This window comes from Loxodonta africana, chromosome 13, assembly GCF_030014295.1.
Source record: "Loxodonta africana isolate mLoxAfr1 chromosome 13, mLoxAfr1.hap2, whole genome shotgun sequence".
Classification (NCBI taxonomy): Eukaryota; Metazoa; Chordata; class Mammalia; order Proboscidea; family Elephantidae; genus Loxodonta; species Loxodonta africana.
In genome coordinates this window covers 30,960,871-30,987,821 of record NC_087354.1, presented here as the reverse complement: position 1 = coordinate 30,987,821, position 26,951 = coordinate 30,960,871, and the positions used below count along the sequence as shown (strand labels likewise).

Genomic DNA, 26,951 nt, shown 5'->3' with positions numbered 1-26,951 from the left:
CTTGGACTTTACTTCCGAGTTATACCTCTCATTTAAAAAAAAAAAAAAAATTTTTTTTTTTTTTTTCATCCCTCAGGTCTCAGAGCATCTTCTTTGGAAAGCCTTACCTAACCCTGCAAGTCCGCATAGGTATCTCTCCTTGGTGTTCCCATAACATTGGCCATCATTCTTAATGCTAGCATTGTCCCTATCATTGTGCATATCTGCCTCCTCCACAGACAGTCTAACAGACTATGGGCTTTATCAGGGAGCTCTCCAGGGCCTAGCACCATGCCTGGCACTGGAGAAGGGCAGGAAGTTGAAGGACAGACAGTGAAGGAAAAAGGAAAAGGTGAATTAAGGCAGTGTGTGGCCCAGGTAATTTCAGCTGAGTGTCACCCATCACTGAGTTGTGAGAGAATCCTACTCATCACTATGGTGGCACCGTTTGAGTCTAAGCATTAGGGGTTTATTCTTTTGTTAGGTTATTCACATCTTTTGCTTTGCCTCTATCCTGCTTGGCTATTTTGACTATTCCTACTTTGGCTATTTTGTTACTAAAAATCTGTTTAACTTACTTTGCTTTTGTCTATATAGAGGTGTAGCTTGGGGAGTAATTTAACAACCATGTGTTTTATTTGGCTGCACTGTTGTATATTGTTTTTGGAACATTTAAAACTCAGCACGTTTCACACACAAAAGAAAGATCGGTTTTTATTTCTTTTCTTTTTAAAGTAAAATCTGACATCACAAGACCCACGTTCCCCCGTGGCATCAGCTGAAACGGAAGCATGGCTTCTCAATCGAGCATTGCATATACTCCTGGAAGCATCTGCGTTTGCGACACTTTTCTCTGTCAGTGACAATTTACAGTTGCTCCTCGTATAGGAGAAAGGGTGGGCAGGGCTAGAGTTTTTAATGGGTGGAGAGGAGAGACCATCAAAGCCTCAGAGACAGATGGTAAGAGCCAAAGAGGCCATGGCCGAGAAGCTTCAGAATCCCTTCAAACTCCGGGATTTTTGAATCCCGCCATAGTCCCGGTTCTAGATTCCTGTTTTAGTTAAAGCCTTTGCCAAAACTAAAAAAATCCCGTATACAACGATAGGATGCAACTCCAGCCGGAAGCCAGGAGTTTAACCGTGCTCACGAGGCTCTCACTCTCCGGACTCTGATTGGGTTTGGGGAGTCGGTGTCCCGCCCACGACTGTACGGCGACCCCGCCCCAGCAGCCGAAGGGGCGGGGACAGGTGCCACGGGACGACGATATTGGTCGGTTTCCTCAGGACCCAGCCAATTGGAATCCGCCGACTGCCGGCGCGAAATGAGCTAACGCGCGACTCAGGGGCGGTCTTCGGCCCGCGGGGCGTTTGGATCCAGGCGCGGACCCCTTACACCCTGTGAGAGAGGTGAGTGCGCTTGGAACGAGCTGCGGGGCGACCCGCCGCGGCCACCGCGCCCGGGCCCGTAGAGGGAGGCCTCGGGGACCCCTCAGTTGCCGGCTCCGGTTCGGCCAGGCCCGCCGAGCCCTCTCGTCGCGGGGGAGAGCAGAGAGGCACCTATTTTCCCAGGTAGAGGAACAGGGGCGGGGGCGAACTTTGCCACGGTCGCCCAGGGCGTCGGTGGCGAGCCGGGCCCAGAATCCATTATGTTGTTGTTCATGTCTGTACCCTGGTGCCTAACGCGTTGCCCAAACCGATTGTTGTTGGGTGCCCTGGAGTGGATCCGACGCAGCGACCCTATGTAATTTGTGTAACACGGTGAAACAATGCCCAGCCCTGCGCCATCCTTACGATGTACGAGCCCATTTTTGCAGCCACTGTGTCAGTCCATCTCGTTGAGGATCTTCCTGTTTGTCGCTGACCCTCTACCCAGCATGATGACCCTCTCCAGGGTCTAGTCCCTCCTGATCATATGTCCAAAGTAGTGAGACAAGTCTTGCCATCCTCGCTTCTAAGGATCATTCTGTCTGTCCTGCTTCCAAGACATATTTGTTCATTCTTCTGGAAGTATATTCAGTGTTCTTCACCAACACTTTAATTCAAATACATCAGTTCTTCAGTCTTCCTTATTCATCGTCCAGTTTCACATGCATATGAGGCGACTGAAAATACCCTGGCTTGGATGAGGTGCACCTTAGTCCTCAAAGTGACATCTTTGCTCTTTAGCACTTTAAAGAGGTCTTTTACAGCACATTTGCCAAATGCAATGCGTCGTTTGATTTCTTGACTGCTGCTTCCATGGGCACTGATTGTGAATCCAGGTAAAATGAAATCCTTGACAACTTCAATCTTTTCTCCATTTATCGTGATGTGGCTTACTGGTCCCGTTGTGAGGGTTTTCGTTGTCTTTATGTTGAGGTGCAACCCATACTGAAGGTTGTGGTCTTTGATCTTCATCAGTAAGTGCTTCAGGCCCTCTTCACTTTCAGCAAGCAAGGTTGTGTGATCTGCATAACGCGGGTTGTTAATGAGTCTTCCTCCAATCCTGATGCCTTGTTCTTCTTCATATAGTCCAACTTCTTGGATTCTTTGCTCAGATACGGACTGAATAAATATGGGAAAGGGTACAACCTTCACACACACCTTTCCTGATTTTAAACCATACCTTTCCTGATTTAAAACCATGCAGTATCCTCTTGTTCTGTTCAAACGACTGCCTCTTGGTCTGTGTGCAGGTTCTGGATGAACATAATTAAGTGTTCCGGAATTCCAGTTCTTTGCAATGTTGTCCATAATTTGTTATGATTCACACAATTGAATGCCTTTGCATAGTCAGTAAAACACAGGTCAACATCTTTCTGGTGTTCTCTGCTTTCAGCCAAGATCCATCTGACATCAGCAATGATATCCCTCTTTCCCTGTCCTCTTCTGAATCCGGTTTGATCCAGTGCACTGCTGTAACCATTTTTGAATTACCTTCAGCAGAATTTTACTTGCACATGATATTAATGATAATTTGATAATTTTTTTGATAATTTCTGCTTTCTGTTGGATCCCCTTTGTTTGGAATGGGCATGAATATGGATCTCTTCCAGTTGGTTGGCCAGGTAGCTGTTTTCTAAATTTCTTGGCATAAATGATTGAGTGTTTCCAGTGTTGCATCCATTTATTGAAACATCTCAGATGGTATTCCATCATTTTCTGGAGCCTTGTTTTTCACCAGTGCCTTCAGTGCAGCTTGGACTTCTTCCTTCAGTACCATCGGTTCTTGATCCTATGCTGCTTCCTTAAATGGTTGAACATCGACCGATTAATTCTCTTTGGTACAGTGACTGTGTATTTCTTCCATTTTCCTTTGATGCTTCCTGTGTAGTTCAATATTTTTCCCATAGATTCCTTCAATATTGTAACTCAAAGCTTAAATTTTTTCTTCAGTTCTTTGAGCTTGAGAAATGCTGTGCATGTTCTTCCCTTTTGGTTTCCTAACTCCAGGTCTTTTCACATGTCATCATACTACTTTACTTTGTCTTCTCAAGTTGCCCTTTGAAATTCTGTACAGTTCTTTTACTTCATCATTTCCTCCATTTGCTTTAGCTACTCTACATTCAAGAGCTAGTTTTAGAGTCTCTTCTGACATCCATTTTGGTCTTTTCTTTTTTTCCTGTCTTTTTAATGATGTTTTGCTTTCTTCACGTATGATGTCCTTGATGTCATCCTGCAATTAGTCCAGTCTTCAGTCATTGTTCAATGTGTCAAATCCACTGTTAAGACGGTCTCTAAATTATGGTGGGATATACTCAATATTGTACTTTGGCTCCCGTGGACTTGTTTTAATTTTCTTCAGCTTCAACTTGAGCTTACGTATGAGCAATTGATAGTCTGTTCCACAGTCAGCTGCTGGCCTTGTTCTGACTGATGGTATTGAACTTTTCCATCATCTCGTTCCACAGATGTAGTTGTTTTGATTCCTGTGTATTCCGTCTGGCGAGGTACACGTGTATAGCTGCTGTTTGTGTTATTGAAAAAAGCCATTTGCAATGAAGAAATCGTTGGTCTTGCGGTACTCTGTCATGCAATCTCCAGTGTCATTTCTATCACCAAGGCCATATTTTCCAACTGCCTGCAGCTCCTTCTTTGTTTCACATTTCACGTGCAGATCACCAGTAATTATCCATGTACCTTGATTGCATGTTTGATCTGTTTCAGACTGCAGAAATTTGTAAAAATCTTCAATATCTTAAACTTTGGCCTTAGTGGTTGGTGCATAAATTTGAAAAATAGTCATATTAACTAGTCTTTCTTATAGGTATATGGAAATTATCCTATCACTGACAGCATTGTACTTCAGAATAGATCTTGAAATGTTCTTTTTGGCTATGAATGCACTGCCATTGCTCTTCAATATGTTATTCCTGGCATCAGTTCCAAATTGCCGATACCAGTCTATTTCAGCTCACTAATGCCTAGGATATTGATCTTTATACGTTGCTTTTTTTTTTCTTTTTTATTGTGCTTAAAGTCAAAGTTTACAGTTCAAGTTAGTTTCTGATACAAAAATTTATATACACATTGTTATGTGACCCTAGTTGCTCTCCCTATAATGTGACAGCACACTCCTCCTTTCCACACTGTAATTCCCATGTGCATTCAACCAGCTCAAGTCCCTTTCTGCCTTCTCATCTTGCCTCTGGACAGGAGCTGCCCATTTAGTCTCATATATCTACTTTTTTTATCTACTTGGGCTAATAAGCACACTCTTCACAAGTGTCATTTAATGTCTCGTAGTCCAGTCTGAAGAGTTGGCTTTGGGAATGGTTTTAGTTTTGGGCTAACAGAGAGTCCAGGGGCCATGTCTTCTGTGATTCCTTCAGTCTCAGACAGACCATTAAGTCTTTTTACTAGAATTTGAGTTCTGCATCCCACTTTTCTCCTGCTCCTTCAGGGATTCTCTGTTGTGTTCCCTGTCAAGGCTGTCATTGGTGATAGCCAGGCACCATCTAGTTCTTCTGGTCTGAGGCTGATGGAATCTCTGGTATGTGGCCCTTTTGTCTCTTGGGCTAATAGCTTCCAGCATCACAGCAATGTGTAAGCCACCACAGTTGGACAAACTGACAGATGAATGTTAGTGGTATACAGCAAAAGTTATAATCATTATTACCCAGAAAAGTAGGTTATTTTGGTTATATTGGTCTCTTTTTAGACATGGAGAATTTGAAGCATAAAAAGGTTGAGTCTGCTGAAGGGCATTTGGTGATTTAAATGGTGAAGGCTGGATTTGAACTAGGGCTGTCTGACTCCAAAGCATCTCCCACCAAAGCATCTCCCACAGTGTTAGGCTTTCACCATACCCCTCACCTGCCACAAAGAACTTTGGGCACCTGATGGCATGAGATGGAGCAGATGCCTGACAGCTCCTGGTGCCACTACTGTAGATAAACAAACAGCTCTCCTGTCTAAGGGGCAGTCATGGGAGAGTGGGTGAGAGATCAGAAATTGTAGAAGGGGTAGCAGGGAGAAATATTCTGTGTGGGAAATAATAGAATTAAATTCAACCAGTATTTTGTTAGCTGGACTACTGTGGTGGTATACTGTCAAAAAGCAGCTTATAGTCCACTAGGAGGAAATTAATTTCTGAGTCCTGAGGCCTTATCAATTCCAGTCACCACAATAGGCACCATATACAGTACATATTATTACTGATCATCATGGAAACTGGGAGAGGTAGCTATTGCCTTCATTTTATTGATGAGAAAACTGAGAGTTAAAAAATTAGGGCAAGACCATAGTGTCAGATAACTAATGAAAGAACAATATACAAGGAAGTTATACACACTTGCTTTACGATAGTTAATATTATGAGGAGCGAGAGAAAGAAAGAAAATAAGGGGAGTGAATGGGATTCTAAAAATACTTGAAATGTTTTGTATCGTTAAAAAAGAAAAATAGGATAGAATTTAAGTTCTTCAATTTTGTTGGTGGGTACACGGGTATCATACTATTTTCTACACTTCTCTAGGTGGTTAAAATATTTTAAATTAAAAGAAATGTATGTTTAGTTTTCTTTTAAGGGAAGAAGGGAAAGAACAAAGAGGTCCAAGGTAATTATAAAATAATCTTGGGAACTTATTGCCGAAAGCCCCTGGTGGATTTCCATCGCCTGTAGGGAAAAGTCTGAGCTCCCTAGCATGATACATGAGGCCCTTGAGCAGTCTCCCTCTCTAGCCACCTAGTCATTCTACCTCAGGCTTTGCACCGATAGTGCATAACTCTTCTTCACAACCTCAGCCCTGTTTGGAAGTTTCTACTTGTCCTTGAAGATCCAATTCAGTGTCCTTTAGATAGCTTCCCTATTTTCATGTTTTTCCTTCATCTTCGAAGTCATAAGGCTTTCAAGAAAATTTTTTTGTTGTAGGACTTATCCTATTGCATTATAGTTATTTGTTGACGTATCTATTTCCCAGTAGCCTAAAAGCTCTTTGAAGACAGGAATTATGTCATGTTCATCTCTGTACTCCAATACTTAGCATGATGCCTTGACACAGCATAGTTGCTGGGTAAATATTAGTTGAATGAAAAATACAAGTTCAAGTTCTTGAATGAAGTTATAACATATGGATTTTGTTCTCTAGAATGGCAAGGAGCTATTTATTTTGTTGAGAAATTCCTGTATCTCACTGAAACATTCTTAATGTCATGAAAATATCATACTCATATCCCGTCTTTCAGTCACTGCAGCTGTTTTCATATTTCATGAATCCTTTCCATATTTTAGCTACACAGATTTCTTACATAGCTGTAACTGTAAGGTACTCATAACTTAGTGGATTTTTTTTTTCTCTCCAGCTATTTCATGTAGTAACTCAGTCTTCATGGTTATTTGTCTTGTATATTGTAACAATATTTCCATTCTCCTTTTTGGTTTAATAGGTATGAAGTGATGCTCCATACTATCAGTTCTTAGAAAAGTTGAACGTTTTCCCGTAAGTCTCAGCGTTGGTATATTCTGGTGAACCGTGTGTTTGTACCCCTGATCATTTGTTCATGGAAACTGGGATGTTCTCTATGTGTTTTAATACCCAGTAACCAGTTGCTGCGGAGTCACTTCTGACTCATGGTGATCCCATGTGTGTCTGAGTAGCACTCTACTCCATAGGGTTTTCAGTGGCCGATTTTTCGGAAGTAGATTGTCAGGCTTTTCTTCCGAAGCGCCTCTGGGAGGATTCCAACTGCCAGCTTTTCAGTTAGCAATCGAGCACATTAACCATTTGTATCATCCAGACTTACTTTTTTTTTTTTTTCATTCAAAAATTTATATACAAGTTGTTTTATGACATTTGTTGCAATCCCCACAATGTATCCGCATGTTCCCACTTTCCCTATCAACCCTGGGTTCTCCATGTTCATTCGTCCAGTTCTCCTGTCCCTTCATGCCTTCTCGGCTTTGCTTTTGGGTAGGTGTTGTCCATGAGGTCTCATATCTTTGACTGAACTAAGAAATACGTGTGTTATTGTTTGTTTTATAGGCCTGTGTAATCTTTGGCTGAAACGTAGACTTTGGGAGTGGCTTCAGTTCGGAGTTAACAGGTTGTCCGGGGGCCACAGTCTCAAGAGTTCCTCCATTCTCTGTCAGACCAGTAAGTCTGGTCTTTTTTTGTGAATTTGCATTTTGCTCTACATGCCTCTTAAATTTTTGACAAATTTAGTATATTGAGTATACTATGTTACAAGCCCTGGTGGTACAACGGTTAAGCACCCAATGGATACACAAATAACCAGTTAGAATATTTAACGGAAAGGAAAACTCTATTTACAGTAACAACAAAAGGAGAGAAAATATATAAGAATTAACAAATGTTAAAATCTAAATGAAATCTTTAAAACACTTCTGAATAACACAAGAGACTTAAACAAATGGAATTATATCCCTTGTTCTAGGACAGGACAACTCAATGTCATAAAGATGTCATTTCTCTCTAAATTGATGTATAAATTTAAGGCAATGTCAGTGAAAGTATCAGCATGTTCTTTGCTAGACAAGTTGATATTAAAGTTCATATAGGGAAATAAACGTGAGAATATCTGAGAAAACACTGAAAATGCTATAAAGAGGGCCTAGATCTCCAGATGTTAAAACATACTGCAAAGCCTGTATAAGTAAACTATTGTGGTACAGACCAGTGGAATAGAATAGAAAGTCTAGAAATAGTCTCTGCCTTAGTCATCTAGAGGATGGCTTTCACAAAGAAAAGTCTATTCTCTCACAGTATAGGAGGCTAGAAGTCCGAATTCAAGGGGCCAGCTCCAGGGGAAGACTTTTTCTGTTGGCTCTGGGGGAAGGTCCTTGTCATTAATCTTCCCTGATGGAAGAGCTTCTTGGTGCAAGGACCCTGGGTCCAAAGGACGTGCTATTCTTCTGCGTCTTGTTCCTTGATGGTATGAGTTCTCCTTGTCTTTCTGCTCGCTTCTCTCTTTTTTATCTCAAAAGGGATTGATTTAATCTTGTAGATTGAGTCCTGCCTCATTGACGTAACTGCTGATAATCCCAACGCATTAACATCCTAGAGGTAGGATTTACAACACACAGGAAAATCAAATCAGATGACAAAATGGTGAACAGTCACACAATACTGGGAATCATGGTGTAGCCAAGTTGACAGATATTTTGGGGGAGCACAATTCAATCCATAATAGTCTCCCAGTTACATATGGAAACAGTATATGTTAAAGATTGTTTCTCAATCACTGGGGCACAGATGATCTTTTAAATAAATGGTGCTGGGACAACTTGGTAGCCTTTTAAAAAGCAGCATAAAAATTAGATCTATACTTCATATCATACCCAAGAATAAGCTCCAAATAAGAGATCTAAATATTCAAAAAGGAAAGCAGAAAGAAAGACTATTTGAGTATTAGGAGAAAACTTCTGTGAATTTCTGTAAAGTGAGTATGGGGAAAGGCAATAAAAGAAAAATTACATTACAAAGAAATAAGTCTTTCACTGTAAAAAAAAAGAAAAAAGAAAAACATAAGCAAAGTTAAAGAGAAGTGAGAAACTAGTAGAAAATATAACATATGTCATAGATAGAGATCTACTATTCCCAATATAAATGCGGGGGGAAAATACCAGAATTTTGATGGATAGAAGATAAAATGCATGAGCAAATATAACTTGCACTTAACATTGTACCACAATGGCTCCTTATATATATTTAAATAAGTTAACTCCACAAAAATGGGCCAAACTCTAAAATTAGGTACAAATACAAATCAATAAACCCAACTATTTCATATGAATAATACAAGCACACTGGCGGGGGCGGGAGAGTGGAGAGAAAGGAGGCTAATTAAAAAAAAAAAAAAAAGGTTTTTTTTTTTTATTTCATATGAATAATACAAGCACACTGGCGGGGGCGGGAGAGTGGAGAGAAAGGAGGCTAATTCTTTATTGAAAGAAACCAAGGGTTTTGGGGGAAATGGCTGATTCTATGGCTGAGGTAGGGAAAGTACACAAAGACCATGAACATCTTGTGCCAGAAAAGAAGAAAGTACCCAATAAATGATGGGGACATGTCAACCCAGGAGCCAACTTGAAGGGTCTCCACTTCCACTGGCCAAATCTGGAACAATTTGAACATCACAATAAATGACAATAATGAATTAAAACCCATTAAGTAAATTAAGATTTCTTACTGATAAAAGCAAATACATAAGAGAGAAGGAAAAGCTCTTCTTCACAGTAGAAAGCCAACTGCTAAATGTAGAGGTAATGATGGCATTTTATAACCATTATAGTATTATTTCTTCTGGCATAAATCATTAATGGACACTAAAACTGTTGTCTTTTCTAGTCGTATTTTTACTGTTGACTTCTGCATAATTAGATTTGGTTGTGATTTCAAGCTTTTAAAATTTGTTGAGACTTGCTTTTTGGCCCAGTACATGAACAGTTTTCTTAAATATCTATTTCTTAGCACGTACATTCTGCAATTGTTGAGTTAAGTCAAATTTGTATTATTCAATCTTTTGTGTCCTTACTGATTTTTTGGTTACTTGTTTTATCAGTTACTGGGGGAGCTATTTTTAAATCTACTATAATTGTAGTTTTTTCTGTTTCTTCTTATCATTGTATCAGTTTTGCTTCATGCATTTTGATGCTTTTTTATGAGCTATACAAATTTAAAGTTGCTATTACCTTCCCAGTGAATCAGTTCTTCATCACTGACCCTTTTTACCTCTAGCAAGACTTTCTGCCTTAAAATCTGTTTTGTCTGATATTAATATAGCCAGGGCTAGATTAAGGCATTTGAGAGCCCTAAACACTGATAATCTGTGGTGCTCCGTTCTCTGCTTACTCATGCATTCGAACAGAATATATGCCTTATATTAAAAAAAAAAAATCCATTGCCATTGAGTCGATTCCGACTCATAGCGACCCTATAGTATAGAGTAGAACTGCCCCATAGGGTTTCTGAGGAACGGCTGGTGAATTCCAACTGCCAGTCTTTGGGTTAGCATCCCAGCTGTTAACCACTGTGCCACAAGGGCCCATATGAGTTATACGTGTACATGTATATGTGTGTGTGTGTTTTAGCTATCCATGATGTAATTTTTTAAATGTGACTATAATATTAGCAATTGAACGCAAAAGTAACTTATGCCATTTTAGCAAAACAAGATGAACGGATTATAAAATTTTTAGTAGCTGTGCTGTACTAAGATCTTTACTGTATACCGTGTATTCTACAACAAAGAAAATGCGTCAGTGAGCTTAGTTGTTTCAACAATCAATGTAAAAATTCTGTTGATTTCCCACAACAAAAAATTGACTTTTATCAATTTTGCTTTAAACGGCCCCTCTTAGGAAAAAAATCTGATTGCCAAAAAAATCTGATGAAGTTTTCTGTCTTCCTGAGAGATGCTCACAGTTCTCTCTTTAACTTATGGTGACGGCAGATTAGGTTGTTGCCTCTCATCTCAGTGGTCAATGTGTTTGAGTTCTCTTGCTTTTGCGTGTCATCCGGGACTGGATTAGTTGTTTACCGGGACATGTGCGAGAGCATACACTTGAGTTTGTATCATGGCAAAGAGCACCCCAATCCGCCAGGAAGCCTTGACCTTAAGGGGTTCAGATCTAGCTCCGTGGGTTGGCAAACCTAGCTCCACCAAGTGCCCAGAGGCACCCTACTCTGCCAGCAAGCCTCTTGCCCAAAGGCACTCAGCTTTCTTGCCCTGTGGGCCAGGAAGCCCACCACGCCTCTCCTGCCATGGCTTCTCCACCACCGCTTCTCACTGTCTTCAGTGTTACAGCTTGCTTTCTCAGTTTCCTGGTTCCAGGAGCTTCTCAGTGCAGGGGTCCGAATCCAGAGAACGGGCTCCACTCTTGGCAAGTTGACCAACCCCTTTGTTAGGGTTCCATGCCTTATTTCCATGGTTCTACCAATATTTTACCCCCTGACGGTGCCTTGAACTTTATTTGCATTATTAGCGAGCAATCCAGTCCCCTTGGTGGACGCAATTACCTTATGTGTATAGTCCCACCCAGACTTGGCTGGGAGTTCCAAGACCATGGTGAGAAAGGCCACAACAAACGATCCATCACACTGAAACTAGTAGTAAAACCTGTCTAACTTCAGGAAAAATAACGACCAGGACCAGTGCAAAGGCGATTCCCATGAGGTGGAGGTCAGATATACCTCCTCTCTTTAACCTTTTTGCCAGTTCTGACAGCAGCCATCCTCCCATTGCACTTTCTACTTCTCTGCTGGGTTTGATAATCTGTTGATGGCCACACACAACTCACAGACCATACTTAGAGTTAAGTGGTTTATTGAGGAAGCAACAGGCTACAACTCAGGAATTGGGATCAGGAAGCATGTAGGTAAAGTCTCCCTTCTTTGGTGCAGGACAGCTCTCAGCTCCTCTCAGCAATGCAGGCCTCCCCTCGGCTCCCTCAGGACAAGCTCCTCTTAGCACTGCCGTCTGTCACCACCATCTGTGTCATTGTGCCCCTTTCCAGCGTGTTGCCACTGGCTCTGCCGTTGGGCCCTTTCTGGGCCTCGCTGTCTTCAGTGTTATACCTCCTTGACCAGTGTTATAGTTCTTTTAGGAGATTCCTTGCCTCCCTTCTCTCTTTGCTTCTTCCTCCCATATTCTCTTCTTGCTTCCTTCTGTCTGCCAAACTTCTGTGGGGTTTGCTGTTTATATATATACAACTCCTTGTCAATTTCAAGGCATGGCACTCCCACCAGGACCACAAATTTACCAGTCCTGTGTTGTTAGGCCCCAGATACTTCATTTGCATAGTAGGCTACCACTTACCTCACTTGTATGGTTATTGACCAATCCCTGCCAAGTGCATACCAGTCACAGGGGAGGCTACAGTCCAGGACCAGACAAAAAGTATCAAAACCAAGTCCTTTACAGCTTACCCAGGAAAGATCAATCAACCTGGACAAAAGTAACAAACCCTTTGGGGTAGAAAACTTCTCAGGGCTTAGGGGAAAAATCTCTCCAGCTGTTTTTCCAAAGAACCAAGGTAAAAGGCCACATAAAGGAACTCATTTCACCACACCCCACAAGATATTATTATTGTTTTCTACTCTCAGACTTTGCATAGATTTAACCACATATGACACCTTTGTGCTTCATTCCATCTGTCATCTTCCATCTAGGCTCACTTTTCTACTATTGAAAGTACATCCCTTAGAATTTCATTTAGTGGGAGTCTGTTGGTAGCAAATTATTGGTTTTTGATAGTCTGAAGATGTCTTTATTTCTCCTTGATTTTTTTTAATAACAGCTTTTTTGAGATATAAATTACATATCATACAATTAACCCATTGAAAGTGTGAAATTCAGTGACTTTTTATCTACAGAGTTGTGCAGCTATTACCAGTCAATTTCGGAACATTTTCACTGGCCCAAAGAGAAACACGACACCCCTTAAGCATAATCCCCAACTCCCCCATCTCCCCAGCCCCTAACAACCACTAATCTACTCTGTCTCTACTGGATTTCCCTATTCTGGATATTTTATGTAAGTGGAATCATACGATATGGCACAAAAGCAACCATAGGCATTATGTGAACAAATGGGTATGGCAGTGTTCCAATAAAACTTTATTTATAAAAACAGGTGGCACACCAGATTTGGCCTCTGAGTCGTAGTTTGCCAACCCCTGATCTAGATAGAGCATATTGCTTACTGATTTCTCAATAACCTTCATTAAATACTGTTTCCTTTACAAGTTTTGTTAATGTTTCTCTCATTACACATTAAATATTGTATTTGGTGAATTTTTTAAAAGATGAGTACCATGCCATTTAAATTATTGTTACTTTCAATGTTTTTGTTAGGTGACTTTGAGTTGGTTCCGACTCATAGCGACCCCATGTACAATAGAACAAAACACTGCTTGGTCCTGTGCCATCCTCACAATCATTGTTATGCCTCAGCCCATTGTTGCAGCCACTGTGTCAATCCATCTCGTTGAGAGTCTTCCTCTTTCTTGCTGACCCTCCACTTTACCAAGCATGATGTCCTTCTTCAGAGACTCATCCCTTCTGACGACATGTGCAAATCATATGAGATGTAGTCTTGCCATTCTTGCTTCTAAGGAGCATTCTGGTTGTACTTCTTCCGTTATTATTGTTCTTTTAATATGATTATAATCTTTCTAATGGTTGTTCCCACCCCAATGTTATTTAGTATTCTTACCATGTGCTTTTGTCGGATGAATTTTAGAAGCATTTTTGTTGAGTTTTATGAAATATTCTTATGGTGTTTTAACTGGAATTATGTTAAACCCATAAATTAATTTATGAAGAACTGTTGTCCTTATGATATTTAGCTCTTTCATCTAAGATCATGAAATATTTCTCTATCTGTCCAGATCTTTATTTCTCCCAGTAATATTTGGTCATTTTTTTCATATCAGTTATATATGTCCTTTGTTAGGCTAATTGCTAGTTAATATTTTCCATTGCTATTATTAATTGAATACTTTTTTAAAATTGTATTTTCTAGTTAGTTATTACTAACTATATGAGAATGCTTTTGATTTTGGGGAATTTATGTTTATTTTACCACTTTACTGAAATTTTAATTATCTATTGTTATGGCTGATTTTCTCTGAGTTATGTTGGTATATAATCATGTTGTCTACATGTAATGATATTCTTGTCTCTTTCCAGTGCTTTTCTTTTCTGAAAATTTTTGCATTGGGAAGAGAGTTCAATATGATAGTGGCAATAAGAGAACAATCTTGTTTTTGGCCCTATTTTTAATGGATTTAGCACTAAGGTAAAATATAAGATATATACCGTTAATGTAAAATGTATGGGTTCTTGATTATAAGCCTAATTCTTTGTTGTAACGTATTGTTAGCAATAGCTGAGTTTTATCAGATGCCTTTTCAAAAGTGCGTGGATAACACATCCTGTATGATTCATATATATGTATACACACATATATAACAACTTTTACCAATTTTTATATTCTTTAGCTTTTTTTAATTCTCTTATTCAATAAATATTGAGTGCTAGGTGCTTAGAGATGCTATGGGTTATAAAACTAATAATGACCCATATTGGCTTGGAGCTTATAATCTAGTGGAAGAAATGGCCAATCAAATAATTACAAAAATGAACGCAGAATTACAATTATGGTAAGTACTACAACTGAGGGCTAATCGTTATTGTAAAAGTGTATTATAGGGAGATTTTTCTTTACAGAACACTTGTATATTGTTTACTATCTGCCAGACACCATTGTGAGCACTTCCACAAATTTTTTTTTTCAGTTCACATAACAGCCATGTGAAACTCAAACCAAACCAGTGCTGTCGAATGGATTCTGACTCATGGCGACCTCGATGTGTCAGAGTAGAACTGTGCCCCCTATGGTTTTTAATGGCTCATTTTTTCAGAAGTAGATCACCAGGCCTTTCCTCAGAGGCTCCTCTGGGTGGACCTGAACCGCCAACCTTTCATTTGGCAGCCAAGCACGTTAACCCTTGCCATTAGCTTCTCCTACTACTACACGAAGCCTGATTTGCTGTATTTTGCCTGTGTTTGTTCTAACTCTGCATTTTCATTCTCATACCTTCTTTTAACCAACTGATCTATCCTTTTATATATTGTTAAATGTTCAGACTCAGGCCATAGATTTTGGCTAATCTCCAAATAACCACAGACATTTTACCAGGGCTATTTTTCAGAGTTGCACAGAAGTAATGCCAGATGTCCTGGGTAAGGTCAGACCTCTCTCAAGAGATGACGTACCCTCAAACTTTGGAATGCAGTAACTGGGACATAAAAGCCTGGGTTAGATCAATTTGACGGTTACAAAGTCCTTCAACTGAAGCCAACCAATCATAAAGAAACCAATACCCCATAGTAACCAGTGAATTATCTTTCCCCACTTTTATAACCCCTCCCTTAAAATTAAAGATGTCTCGCTTAATCAAGCATTCCGAACACCTTTGTTAGTGGTTCCCTAACTGCCTTTAAAAACTGCTCTTCACTTCCCAAAGCTGAGCTTCGTGCAGATTAGGTCCCAGTGCTCCTCTGCTAGCAGATTAATCAGTCAGTAAACCTGAACTGTCTTTTTGTTTTCTCAGTTCAACAGGATGGATGTGGTTTTCTAATTTATTTTGTTTCGTTCATTAAACTTTTTCCACTGTCAACTCAGCTTTTTGCCTATTTATATTCTTTTACAATGGGATAATAATTTCTTTCATATCGGTGGTGATAATTTTAATCATTTTCCAAATTCTGCTTGTGATTTTTTAGTCAGTATAATTCAGAGATTTATTTTTATGTTTTCTTGGGCTCTTATTGCTTTGTTCCTTGACTTCAGTATTGTGAAACGTTTCACAAATCTCTTTTGTTTTCATTTTATTTTTTCTTTAATTTTATGTCACTTTAATGTTGTTGGAAACCCTGGTGGCATGGTGGTTAAGAACTATGGCTGCTAACCAAAAGGTCAGCAGTTCGAATCCACCAGGTGCTCCTTGGAAACCCTATGGGGCAGTTCTACTCTGTCCTGTAGGATCCCTATGAGTCGGAATCAACTTCACGGCAACGGGTTTTTGGTTTCTTTTTAATGTTGTTGCTGAACAATTTCTTTTTCTTTTTTAATTTTGTCTTGTTGAGAAGAATATACTCAGTAAAACATAACACCAATTCAACCATGTGCAATTCAGCGACAGTGATTACCGTATTTTTAAACAAATGGTGCGCGCCTTCTACATTTGTTTGCCAACTGCACGCTCTCCCCATGAGGTATTTTCCATAAGCACTCTATGCTAATTTTTTTTACAGCAACATGTAAAAAAAAATTGGCATAGCAGCACTTATGAAGATACCACAGAGGGCGAGGGCACGGTTGGCAAACAAACATAGAAGGTATGTGTTATTTGCATAAAAATACAGTACGTTCTTAGAGTTGTGCAAACAGTCTCACCCTCCTTTTCTGAGTTATTCCTCCCCCATTAACCTAAGCTCACTACCCCCTGAGGTTCTAATCTTTCAAGTTGCTGTTGTCACTTTGATCCTGCTGAACAATTTCTTTGCGTTAAGCAATTTTATTGATATTTTGTGGACTTCGTAGAGGAGGTACCCTTTTACTTCAGTACCCACCAAATTCTTAGTAGTAGCCCCACTGAAAGATTTTGCATGGGAAAATACTTCCATGCTTCAGAATATTACTCTGACTGGAAGGTGCTACCCAAAGAGAAGTGCAGCTTAAAAATAGGGAGAGGTGCCCCCAGGGTTAAAGTTGATCGTATGCTAACTTTGAGTCTGTACTGTGCCACTACAATTATAAAGTATTTAATTAAGCAATAATACTACTGGGGTGGCTAAACATACATATAAATCGTGGTATGGAATAACATAAGTAACCCCTGTCTGTTATTAGAATACCATGGCAGCTTTTGATCCCAAAATAAACAAGATACGCATAATTTATAAAAGAATCAGACGGGAACAATAAAAACTTAGAAGGAATGTGACAAAAGGTTAAGTAATGATTTCATGGATCATTTTGTTCTGCTCACTGTCTTAAGGCTGAAGGTCTATGTACAAGAGAACAAAACACTACCCGGTCCTGTGCCATCCTTATAATTGTTATGCTTGAGCCCGTTGTTGTAGCCACTGTGTCAGTCCATCTTATTAATGGTCTTCCTCTTTTCCACTGACCCTGTCATTTACCAAGCCTGATGTCCTTCTCCAGGGACTGATCCCTCCTGACAACAGGTCCAAAGTATGTAAGATGCAGTCTCGCCATCCTTGCTTCTAAGAAGCATTCTGGCTGTATTTCTTCCAAGACAGATTTGTTTGTTCTTTTGGCAGTCCATGATATATTCAATATTCCTCGCCAACACCACAATTCAAAGGCGTCAATTCTTCTTTGGTCTTCCTTATTCATTGTCCAGCTTTCACATGCATATGATGCAATTGAAAATACCATTTCTTGGGTCAGGTGCACCTTAGTCCTCAAGGTGACATCTTTGCTTTTTAACACTTCAAAGAGGTCCTTTGCAGCAGATTTGCCCAATGCAATGTGTCTTTTGATTTCTTGACTGCTGCTTCCATGTCTGTTGATTGTGGATCCAAGTAAAATGAATCCTTGACAACTCTGTTTTTCATGATGTGGCTTATTGGTCCAGTTGTGAGGGTTTTTGTTTTCTTTATGTTGAGGTGCAATCCATACTGAAGGCTGTGGTCTTTGATCTTCATCAGTAAGTGATTCAAGTCCTCTTCAATTTCAGCAAGCAAGGCTGTGTCATCTGCATAACTCAGGTTGTTAATGAGTCTTCTTCCAGTCCTGATGCCCTGTCCTTCTTCATATAGTCCAGCTTCTCGTATTTGCTCAGCACACAGATTGAATGGGTATGGTGAAAGGATACAACCCTGACACACACCTTTCCTGACTTTAAACCACTCAGTATCCCTTTGGACCATTTTGTTCTGCTTACTGTCTTAAGGCTGAACGTCTGTGTACCTCTGCCTCCGTAACATCAGTCGGATCAACTGAGACAGGTATTCTGAGAGTGCAGAAGTCTGACTTCACTCTTTATAGTGTGAAAGGCTTCCACATTGGACAGAACCTTGGAGACAGCACACTTCAGCAAAACGAAATACTTTTAAAGTGGATACAAAGTTGGCAGTTACCTTAGGACATTCAGGGATTGTGGTCTTAAAATTTTCTCCACTGAAAAGAATCAAGTTTCCTTGGGGAAATGGCTGATTCCAAGACTGGGGCAAGGAATACACCAGATAAGCCTGGAATATCTTTCTATGCCAGATAGTAAGGAAGCTCTGAAAGACTATAAGATTATACATCAAGAGGACTGAAGAGCCAACCTGAACATATTTGAGTATCAGAGATGATAACTGTTGGGTACGTTTAATCCATGAGTTAATAATGATACTGAAAAAAAAAAGTGGTCACCATTGGAGGTTGTTAGAAATGAACTTGATATTTTGAAAACTGATAAAAGAAAAATCCAATATTTATTCTCTTTCCTATGTGAACTCTATTACTGGGTAACAAAATAGTAGATGAGAAGAGGTTTCTCTTTCTGGAAGTATTCCAGCTAATGAGTAAAGAAGGAATACTAGAATTAAAATATCACCATTTTGGGTGATCAGCTTCCAGAATGGCAGAGGACGTCTGTGAACTCTCTGTCTCTAAAACAATGAAAATATGGGCAAAACAAGTAAAACCAGTCATTTCTGAACTCTGGCAAAACCAGAGAAGAAACCAAAAACAGTCTCTCCTAGAGAAACTACTGAACCCCAATAAGACAATGGGGTGTGTTCCCCATAGACCCCCATACCCTCTCTCTCCAGCTCAGTGATGGGGTAGTCAAAACTTGGTAACAGACAGCTGAGAAATCTGCTTTTGGAGTTCCATTATAAGTATCATCCTCAGAGCACAGTCATATTTTCTCCAGACTTGCAGCTTCCTGGGAAATCTCTATTCTCAGAGTGTAATGGAGCTTTGATTTTACTCAATTGAGCTCTGCGGCGGGGGCAACCCTCAGGATGTTACTAAAACAATAGCAAACTACTGGCAACAGCGCAGCCTTCGAAGGCTGTGATTTCAGTTGAGGCAAACGAGAGCCTGGCCAGGAATTTAAAAGGAAATCCTGGAGAACTAGACTACCATAGTGAACTTTGAAAAGCCCTGACATATTTCTGGAGATCTAAAAGGCTGCATGCATGTGCAAAGTTGTGTGCATACCCAGGAAAGACTGGAGAAAGGAAAAGGCACCAATCACAGGAAGGCTGACCTCAAGGCCCTGTGCTACAGGAAGTTTAAGCTAAGGCTGTCTTCTCAACTGCCTGAAGTTTGCAGCCATATCTGCACCCACAGATCACCTTGGCAAAGGGTGGAGGATTTACAGGCAAGACATTTAAAGAAATCTGCTGACTCAACATTGGTTGTCCACTAAATTTTACTGACCCAGATGTGACCCCCTAAGACGCCAAGCTTAAAAACAAGAACTTAAAAAAAAAAAAAAAAGCTAGCAGAGAACTCAGAGGCTGCACATTGTAGATAATACAGAATCTACAGGATAAATGTAGGAAAATTGTTAAACAAATGCAACAATAAGAAAAATAACAAACAACAAAAAAGCATGAACAACAATAGACCTTGGGAAATGGAAGTCTCTGATGCTTGGCAATATGTTACCTAAACTATCTGGTATCTAACCAAAAATTGAGATTTAAAAGCCATCATCAAGAAAGTAAACAGACAGCCTTATAGAACAGAAAAAAATTTTTTGCAAATCATATATTTGATAAGGGACTTATATCTAGAAAATAAAAAGAACTGTTACAGCTCAATAATAAAAAGGCAAAGAACCCAATTTTAAAAACAAAGGAACTGAATAGGCATTTCTCCAAGGAAGACGTACAAATGCTTGATGTTAGGCACTAGGAAATGCAAATCAAAATCACAAGCTACCATTTCATAAACCGCGAAGATGTTATAATGAAAACAGATGGCCACTATCAGTGTTGATGAGGTTGTGGAAAAATTGGAACCCTAACCCATTGTTGGCGGGAATGTAAAATGGCACACCCCCTTTAGAAACAGCCTGGCATTTCCTTAAAACGCTAAACGTAGAATTACTATATGATCCAGCAGTTGCCCTCCTAGATATATACCCAAGAAAATGAAAACATGTCCTTACATAAACTTTGTACACAAATGTTCAAGGAGTATTATTCATAATAGCCAAAGAGTAGATACAGCTCAAGTGTTCACCACCTGGTGAATGGATGAACAGTAGATGGTACATTCGTACAATGAAGTAGTATTTGGCAATAAGAGAGGATGGAGTACCACTGCATGCTGTAATGTGAATGAATCTTGAAAATATTATGCTAAATGAAAGACGGCGGTCACAAAAGAACCCGCTATATGATTCCATTTACGTGAAATATTCAGAACAGGCAAATCCATAGACCCGGAAAGTAGATTAGTGGGTACCTAAGTCTCAGTGTGGGGGAGATCAGTGGGAATGGGGAATGACTGCTAATGTGTACAGGGTTCTTTTTTTGGTTGTTAAAAATGTTCTAAAATTAGATTGTAGTGATGGTTACACACTGAATATATGACAAACCCCCAGCCAGTACACTTTATACCCGTTGCCGTCCAGTTGATTCCGACTCGTAGCAACCCTACAGGACAGGGTAGAACTGCCCCATAGAGTTTCCAAGGAGTGCCTGGTGGATTTGAACTGCCAGCCTTTTGATTAGCAGCTATAGCTATTGTCCGCTATGCTACCGGGGTATCCAAGGTGGTGTATCTTATGGTATATGTAGTGTATCTGAATAAAGTTGTTTTATATATATATTTTTTCATTTTGCAGCCCTGATGAACTTATGAATCTAGGTCTTGATCACTAATGTCTGCTAACATTACAAAAACTGTTATACTTGTATTATTCTTACATTATTGCCCCCGATGAAGAATGCACCACCACCTATGAAGTAGTGTTGCCGAAAAGTTGAACCTTAGTCTAGACCAGGATTTCTTTACTTTGGTACTAATTGACATTGTGGGATGTTTAGCAGCATCCCAGGCCTTTACCCATGAGATGCCAGTAGTACACCACTCCCCTTGTTGTCACAACCAAAATGTTTCCAGACATTGCCAAATGTCTCCTGGTAGTGGTCGGGGGTGGGGGGGTGGGGGTGGTGGTGGCAGCAAATCGTCCCTAGTTGAGAACTGCTGGTTTAGAGTGAACTAATGGTTTACAGGAAATAATAGAGGATGGAGAGACACGTCAACAACACCACAGGCGTAAAGTCAGCAAACTGATCTTAGGAAAGTATACACGACAAAATCCCTGGTTTCTTCTAGAAATTGAAAGGGGAAAAAAAGTCTCTAAAAAAGACTTGAGACGTATCAACCAGTTGCAGTGTGTGTCTTAAACAGTAAATATATTTATTTGTTTGTTTATTTATTTATATGAATTACATATGAATATGACAGTAATGGGAGACCCTAATGGCATAGTGGTTAAGTGCTACGCCTGCTAACCAAAAGGTTGGCAGTTCGAATACACCAGGCACTCCTTGGAAACTCTATGGGGCAGTTCTACTCTGGCCTATAGGATTGCTGTGAGTCAGAATCAACTCGATGGCAATGGGTTTATGACAGTAATGAGATCCTTGAAATTTCATTGCTGGATATTTGATAATAGTTATTTAAATGATAATACCTTTTGTTTTTTTTTTATTATTATTAAAGAGTCAGTCTTTTTACAGATGAAATAATATGATTTGGAGAATTGACTTCAAAACAGAGGGGGTGTATGTATTGATGAAACAAGATTGGATGAGTTGATGATTGTTAGATCTGGGCGATAGATCTATAAGGTTCATTATACCCTTCTGTCTGCTTGCTTTTTTTTTTTTTGTAATAACTTTATTGAGATATAATTCACATACCATACAATTCACCCATTTAAAATTTACATTTAAATGATTTTTAGTATATTCAGAGTTCTGCAGTCATCAAAGACCACAGTCAATTTTAGCATGTTTTCATCATCCCAACAAAAAAAACTCCATACCCTTTTTTTTTTTAACTGTTCTTTAAGTGAAAGTTTACAAAGCAAGTCAGTCTCTCATACAAATACTTATACACACCTTGCTGTGTACTCCTTCCTAGCTGCTCTCCCCTTAATGAGACAGCACACTCCTCCTCTCCACCCTGTCTGTTCAACCAGCTCCTGTCCCCCTCTGCTTTCTCATCTTGCCTCCAGACAGGAGCTGCCCACATAGTCTCATCTGTCTACTTGAGCCAAGAAGCTCACTCCTCACCAGTATCATTTTTCTATCCCATAGTCCAGTCCAATCCCTGTCTGAAGAGTTGGCTTTGAGAATGGTTCCAGTCTTGGGCTAACAGAAGGTCTGGGGACCATGACCTCTGGGGTCTTTCTACTCTTAGTCCCTGGTTTATGTGACCCTTTCTATCTCTTGGGCTCATATTTACATTGTGTCTTTGGTGTTCTTCATTCTCCTTTGCTCCAGGTAAAACCCCATATACTTTAGCAGTTACCTTATCACTTCCCCCCATTGCCCACCTAGCCTGAGGCAACCACTATTCTACTTTCTGTTTCTGTAGATTTATCTGTTCCTAGATATTTCATGTAAATGGAATCATACAGTATGTGGTCTTTTGTGACTGGCTTCTTCTACTTAGCGTATTTTCAAAAGTCAGCCATATTGTAGCATGTATCAATACTTCATTCCTTTTTATGGTTTAAAAATATTTCATTGTGTGGATATTCTACATTTTATGTGTTCATCAATTGATGGAAATTTGGGTTGTTTCTATTTTTTTGCCTATTATGAATAATGCTGCTGTGTACACTCATGCATGTGTTTTTGTGTGGACATGTGTCTTCATTTCTCTTGGGTATACACCTACGAGTGTCACTGCTGGACTGCCAGACTGTTTTCCAGAGTGGCCACGTTATTTACGTTCTCACCAACAGTGTATGAGGGCGGCAGTTTCTTTACTTTCTCGCCATTGCTTGTTATTGTCCATCTTTTTGATTATAGCCATCCTAGTGGGTATGCCCTGGTGGCGCAGTGGTTGAGAGCAACGACTGCTAACCAAAAAGTCAGTAGTTCAGATCCACCAGCCACTCCTTGGAAACTCTATGGGTCAGTTCTACCCTGTCCTATAGGGTCTCTGTAAGTTGGAATTGACTCTATGGCAAAGGGTTTGCTTTTTTTTTTTTTCGTTTTAGTGGGTGTGAGGTGGTTTTAGGCATCTTTTCATGCACTTATTGGCCATTTGTATGTCTTCTTTGCAGAAATGTCTATTCAGATCCTTTGCCCATTTTTTGATTGAGTGATTTGTCTTTTTATTACTGGGTAGCAATAATAAGTAAAAGTTATTTTATGTGTTCTATTAAGTCCCTAATCATATATGTGATTTGCAAAAATTATCTCCTCTTGTGTCAGTTGTCTTCATTTTGGTGGTGGTGTCTTTTGAAGTCTTATGTATCTATTTTTTCATTTGTTGCTTATGCTTTTGGTGTCATGTCTAAAAAATCATTGCCTGAGCCAAGGCAGTGAGCATTTACCCCTGTTTTCTTCAAGGAGTTTTATAGTTTTAAATGTTATATTTAGGTCTTTAATCCATTTTGAGTTAATCTTTATTTATGGTATGAGGTAGGCATCTAACTTAATTCCTTTACATGTGGGTATCCAGTTGTCCAAACACCGTTTATTAAAAACACTATTCTTCTCAGTCGGAATTGTTTTGGTGTCCTTGTCAAAAATCAGTTGACCGTAAATGTGAAGTTGAGGATTCTGTTCTGTTGATCTGTGTCTGTCCTTACGCCAGTACCACACTGTCTTGGTTATTGTAGCTTCGTGGTAGTTTTAAAATTGGGAAGTGTGAGTCCTCCTACTTTGTCCTTCTTTTTCAAGATTGACTCTTCTGGGCTGCTTGCATTTTTATAGGAATTTTAGGAATCAGCTTGTCAGTTTCTGGGGCAGGGATTTTGTGGCACCTAACAACAACAACAACCAGCTGTACGTTATCCTGGGCAGTAGCTCAGCAATATACATTTTGGTACACAAAGGATATAAAATATGCTTGGAAAAAGCATTCTTTTACATTGAAACTAGATGATTATGAAGCATAGTGTCTTGCTGGTAAACCACTGCTCTCATTGGTGGCGCTGTTCCTTTTTTACTCAATTTTGCCCTTGTGCAGAAAATTTGGAATAAATTCATTTTTCTTTGGTCATTTTCTCCCATCTTCCTCCCTGTCCAGCTTCCAATTATCCTTCAAGCCCAGACCAGGTCTCATTTTTCTGCAAGCCCTTTCCTTAATAATCCATTTCCCACTGACTCCTTCCTTAATGTCTTTTGGGCTCATTTTGACTTTTGGGGGAAACCTGGTCATTTTGTTATTCAGGTGAGCCTTCAATTAACTAGCAGTTATATATTTCAAATGTCACCAGTTGTAAATTCACAATACCCTATTGACATAAAAATGTCTGTTATTACCCTGGGCACAATTGGGTCAATGTCTGTTTGAATCATGTCTCCATTCCGCAATAAATATCGTGATTAATGCAAAGTACATAACTCCACTCATATTTTTTCCCACATTTTTTAGGATCATGGCTGCTGTTCCTCAAAATAATCTACAGGAGCAACTGGAGCGTCATTCAGCCAGAAAACTTAATGATAAATTAAGTCTTTCAAAACCAAAATCTTCGTAAGTAATTTGGGTGGTTTGCCATCATATAGGTACTAACACACTGTATCAAACAAAAGAAAAGTCTGGTTTAACCTATTCATTGTACAGATGAAGAAATGAAGCTCAGAGGTTAAATGATTTTCCAACTTTGCAAATTAATGGCAGAGCATATTGTTGTAAGGTACCATCGAGTCACTTCCGACTCATAGCTACTGTATGTACAACAGAACAAAACACTGCTCAGTCCTGCACCATCCTCACAATTGTTGCTGTGTTTGAGCCCGTTGTTGCAGTCACTGTGACAGCCCATCTTGTTGAGCATCTTCCTCTTTTTCATTGGCCCTCTACTTTACCAAGCATAATGTCCTTCTCTAGGGACTGGTCCCTCCTGATAACATGGCCAAAGCATGTGAGATGAAGTCTCACTATCCTTGATTCTAAGGAGCATACTGGCTGTACTTCTTCCAAGGCAGATTTGTTTGTTCTTCTGGCAGTCCTTGGTATATTCAATATTCTTTTCCGACACCGTAATTTAAAGGCATTAATTCTTCTTCGGTCTTCCTTATTCATTGTCTAGCTTTTGCATGCATTATGAGGCTATTGAAAATACCATGGCTTGAGTCAGGCGCACCTTATTCCTGAAAGTGACGTCTTTGCTTTTTAACGCTTTAAAGAGGTCTTTTGCAGCAGATTTGCCCAATGCGATATGTCATTTGATTTCTTGACTACTGCTTCCAGGAGCACTGATTGTGGATCTAAGTAAAATTAAGTCCTTGACAACTTCAGTCTTCTCTGTTTATCATGATGTTGTTTATTAGTCCAGTTGTGAGGATTTTTGTTTTCTTTATCTTGAGTTGTAATCCATACTGAAGGCTGTGGTCTTTGATCTTCATTAGTAAGTGTTTCAAGTCCTCTGCACTTTCAGCAAGCAAGTTGTGTCATCTGCATATCACAGGTTGTTAATGAGTGCCGGCTAATAAATTGTTCAGCACCTTTGCACATTGCTTGGCACATAATTGCTCAATAAATGTTTATTGAATGAATGAATAGTGAATCTTGTAAATTTGGGCAAATATATGTTTTTTAATATTTTAATATAATTCTATATCCTTTCCAAAATAGCTTATAAGGAAACTACATTTCTCCAGTTCTGAGCTCTCCAAGCTATCTTAAAACCCCTTCTCGTGGTATCTAATAATAATTTATGTTATTTGTTGTGTGTTTATGAGGTTCCTGGCACTGTTCTGGGTACTTGACTTTAAAGTCTCCATTGATTTCGTCTTAGTCATCAAGTGGTGCTATAACAGAGATACCACAAGTGAATAGCTTTAACAAAGAGAAATTAATTTTCTCACAGCCTAGTAGGCTGTTGTTGTTAGGTGCTGTTGAGTTGGTTCCGACTCATAGCTACCCTACGTACAACAATGAAACACTGCCCCATCCTGCGCCATCCTTACAATTGTTACGCTTGAGCCCGTAGTTGCAGCCACTGGGTCAGTCCATTTCGTTGAGGGTCTTCCTCTTTTCTGCTGACCCTGTACTTTACCAAGCATGATGTCCTTCTGCAGGGACTGATCCCTTCTGACAACATGTCCAAAGTATGTAAGACGCAGTCTCGCCATCCTTGCTTCTGAGGAGCATTCTGGTTGTACTTCCTCCAAGACAGATTTGTTTGTTCTTTTGGCAGTCCATGGTATATTCAATATTCTTCGCTAACACCACAATCCAAAGGCGTCAATTCTTCTTCTGTTTTCCTTATTCATTGTCTAGCTTTTGCATGCATATGATGTAATTGAAAATACCATGGCTTGGGTCAAGTTACCTTAGTCCTCAAGGTGATATCTTTGCTTTTTAACACTTTAAAGCGGTCCTTTGAAGCAGATTTACCCAATGCAATGCATCTTTTGATTTCTCAACTGCTGCTTCCATGGGTGTTGATTGTGGATCCAAGTAAAATGAAGTCCTTGACAACTTCAGTCTTTTCTTCATTTATCAGGATGTGGCTTATTGTTCCATTTGTGAGGATTTTTGTTTTTTTCATCTTGAGGTGTAATCCATACTGAAGGCTGTGGTGTTTGATCTTTGTTAGTAAGTGCTTCAAGTCCTGTTCACTTTCAGCAAGCAAGGTTGTGTCATCTGCATAAGACAGGTTGTTAATGAGTCTTCCTCCAATCCTGATGCCCTGTTCTTCATATAGTCCAGCTTCTAGGGTTATTTGCTTAGCATACAGATTGAATAGGTATGGTGAAAGAATACAACCCTGACGCACGCCTTTCCTG

The 26,951-nt window shown here is 39.6% G+C and overlaps 1 protein-coding gene across 2 annotated transcripts in view; it reads left to right on the top strand.

Moving 5' to 3' along the window:
* The first annotated feature begins 851 nt into the window (after nt 1-851).
* BLM (BLM RecQ like helicase) overlaps nt 852-26,951 on the top strand; it is a 107,448-nt gene continuing 81,348 nt past the window's right edge. For both annotated transcript variants that reach the window (XM_003413875.4, XM_023553001.2), the window contains exons 1-2: nt 852-1,385; nt 24,589-24,690. In XM_003413875.4, coding sequence (XP_003413923.1) covers nt 24,593-24,690 — 98 coding nt within the window. In that variant the 5' untranslated portion in view covers nt 852-1,385; nt 24,589-24,592. The remainder of the gene's footprint in view (nt 1,386-24,588; nt 24,691-26,951) is intronic.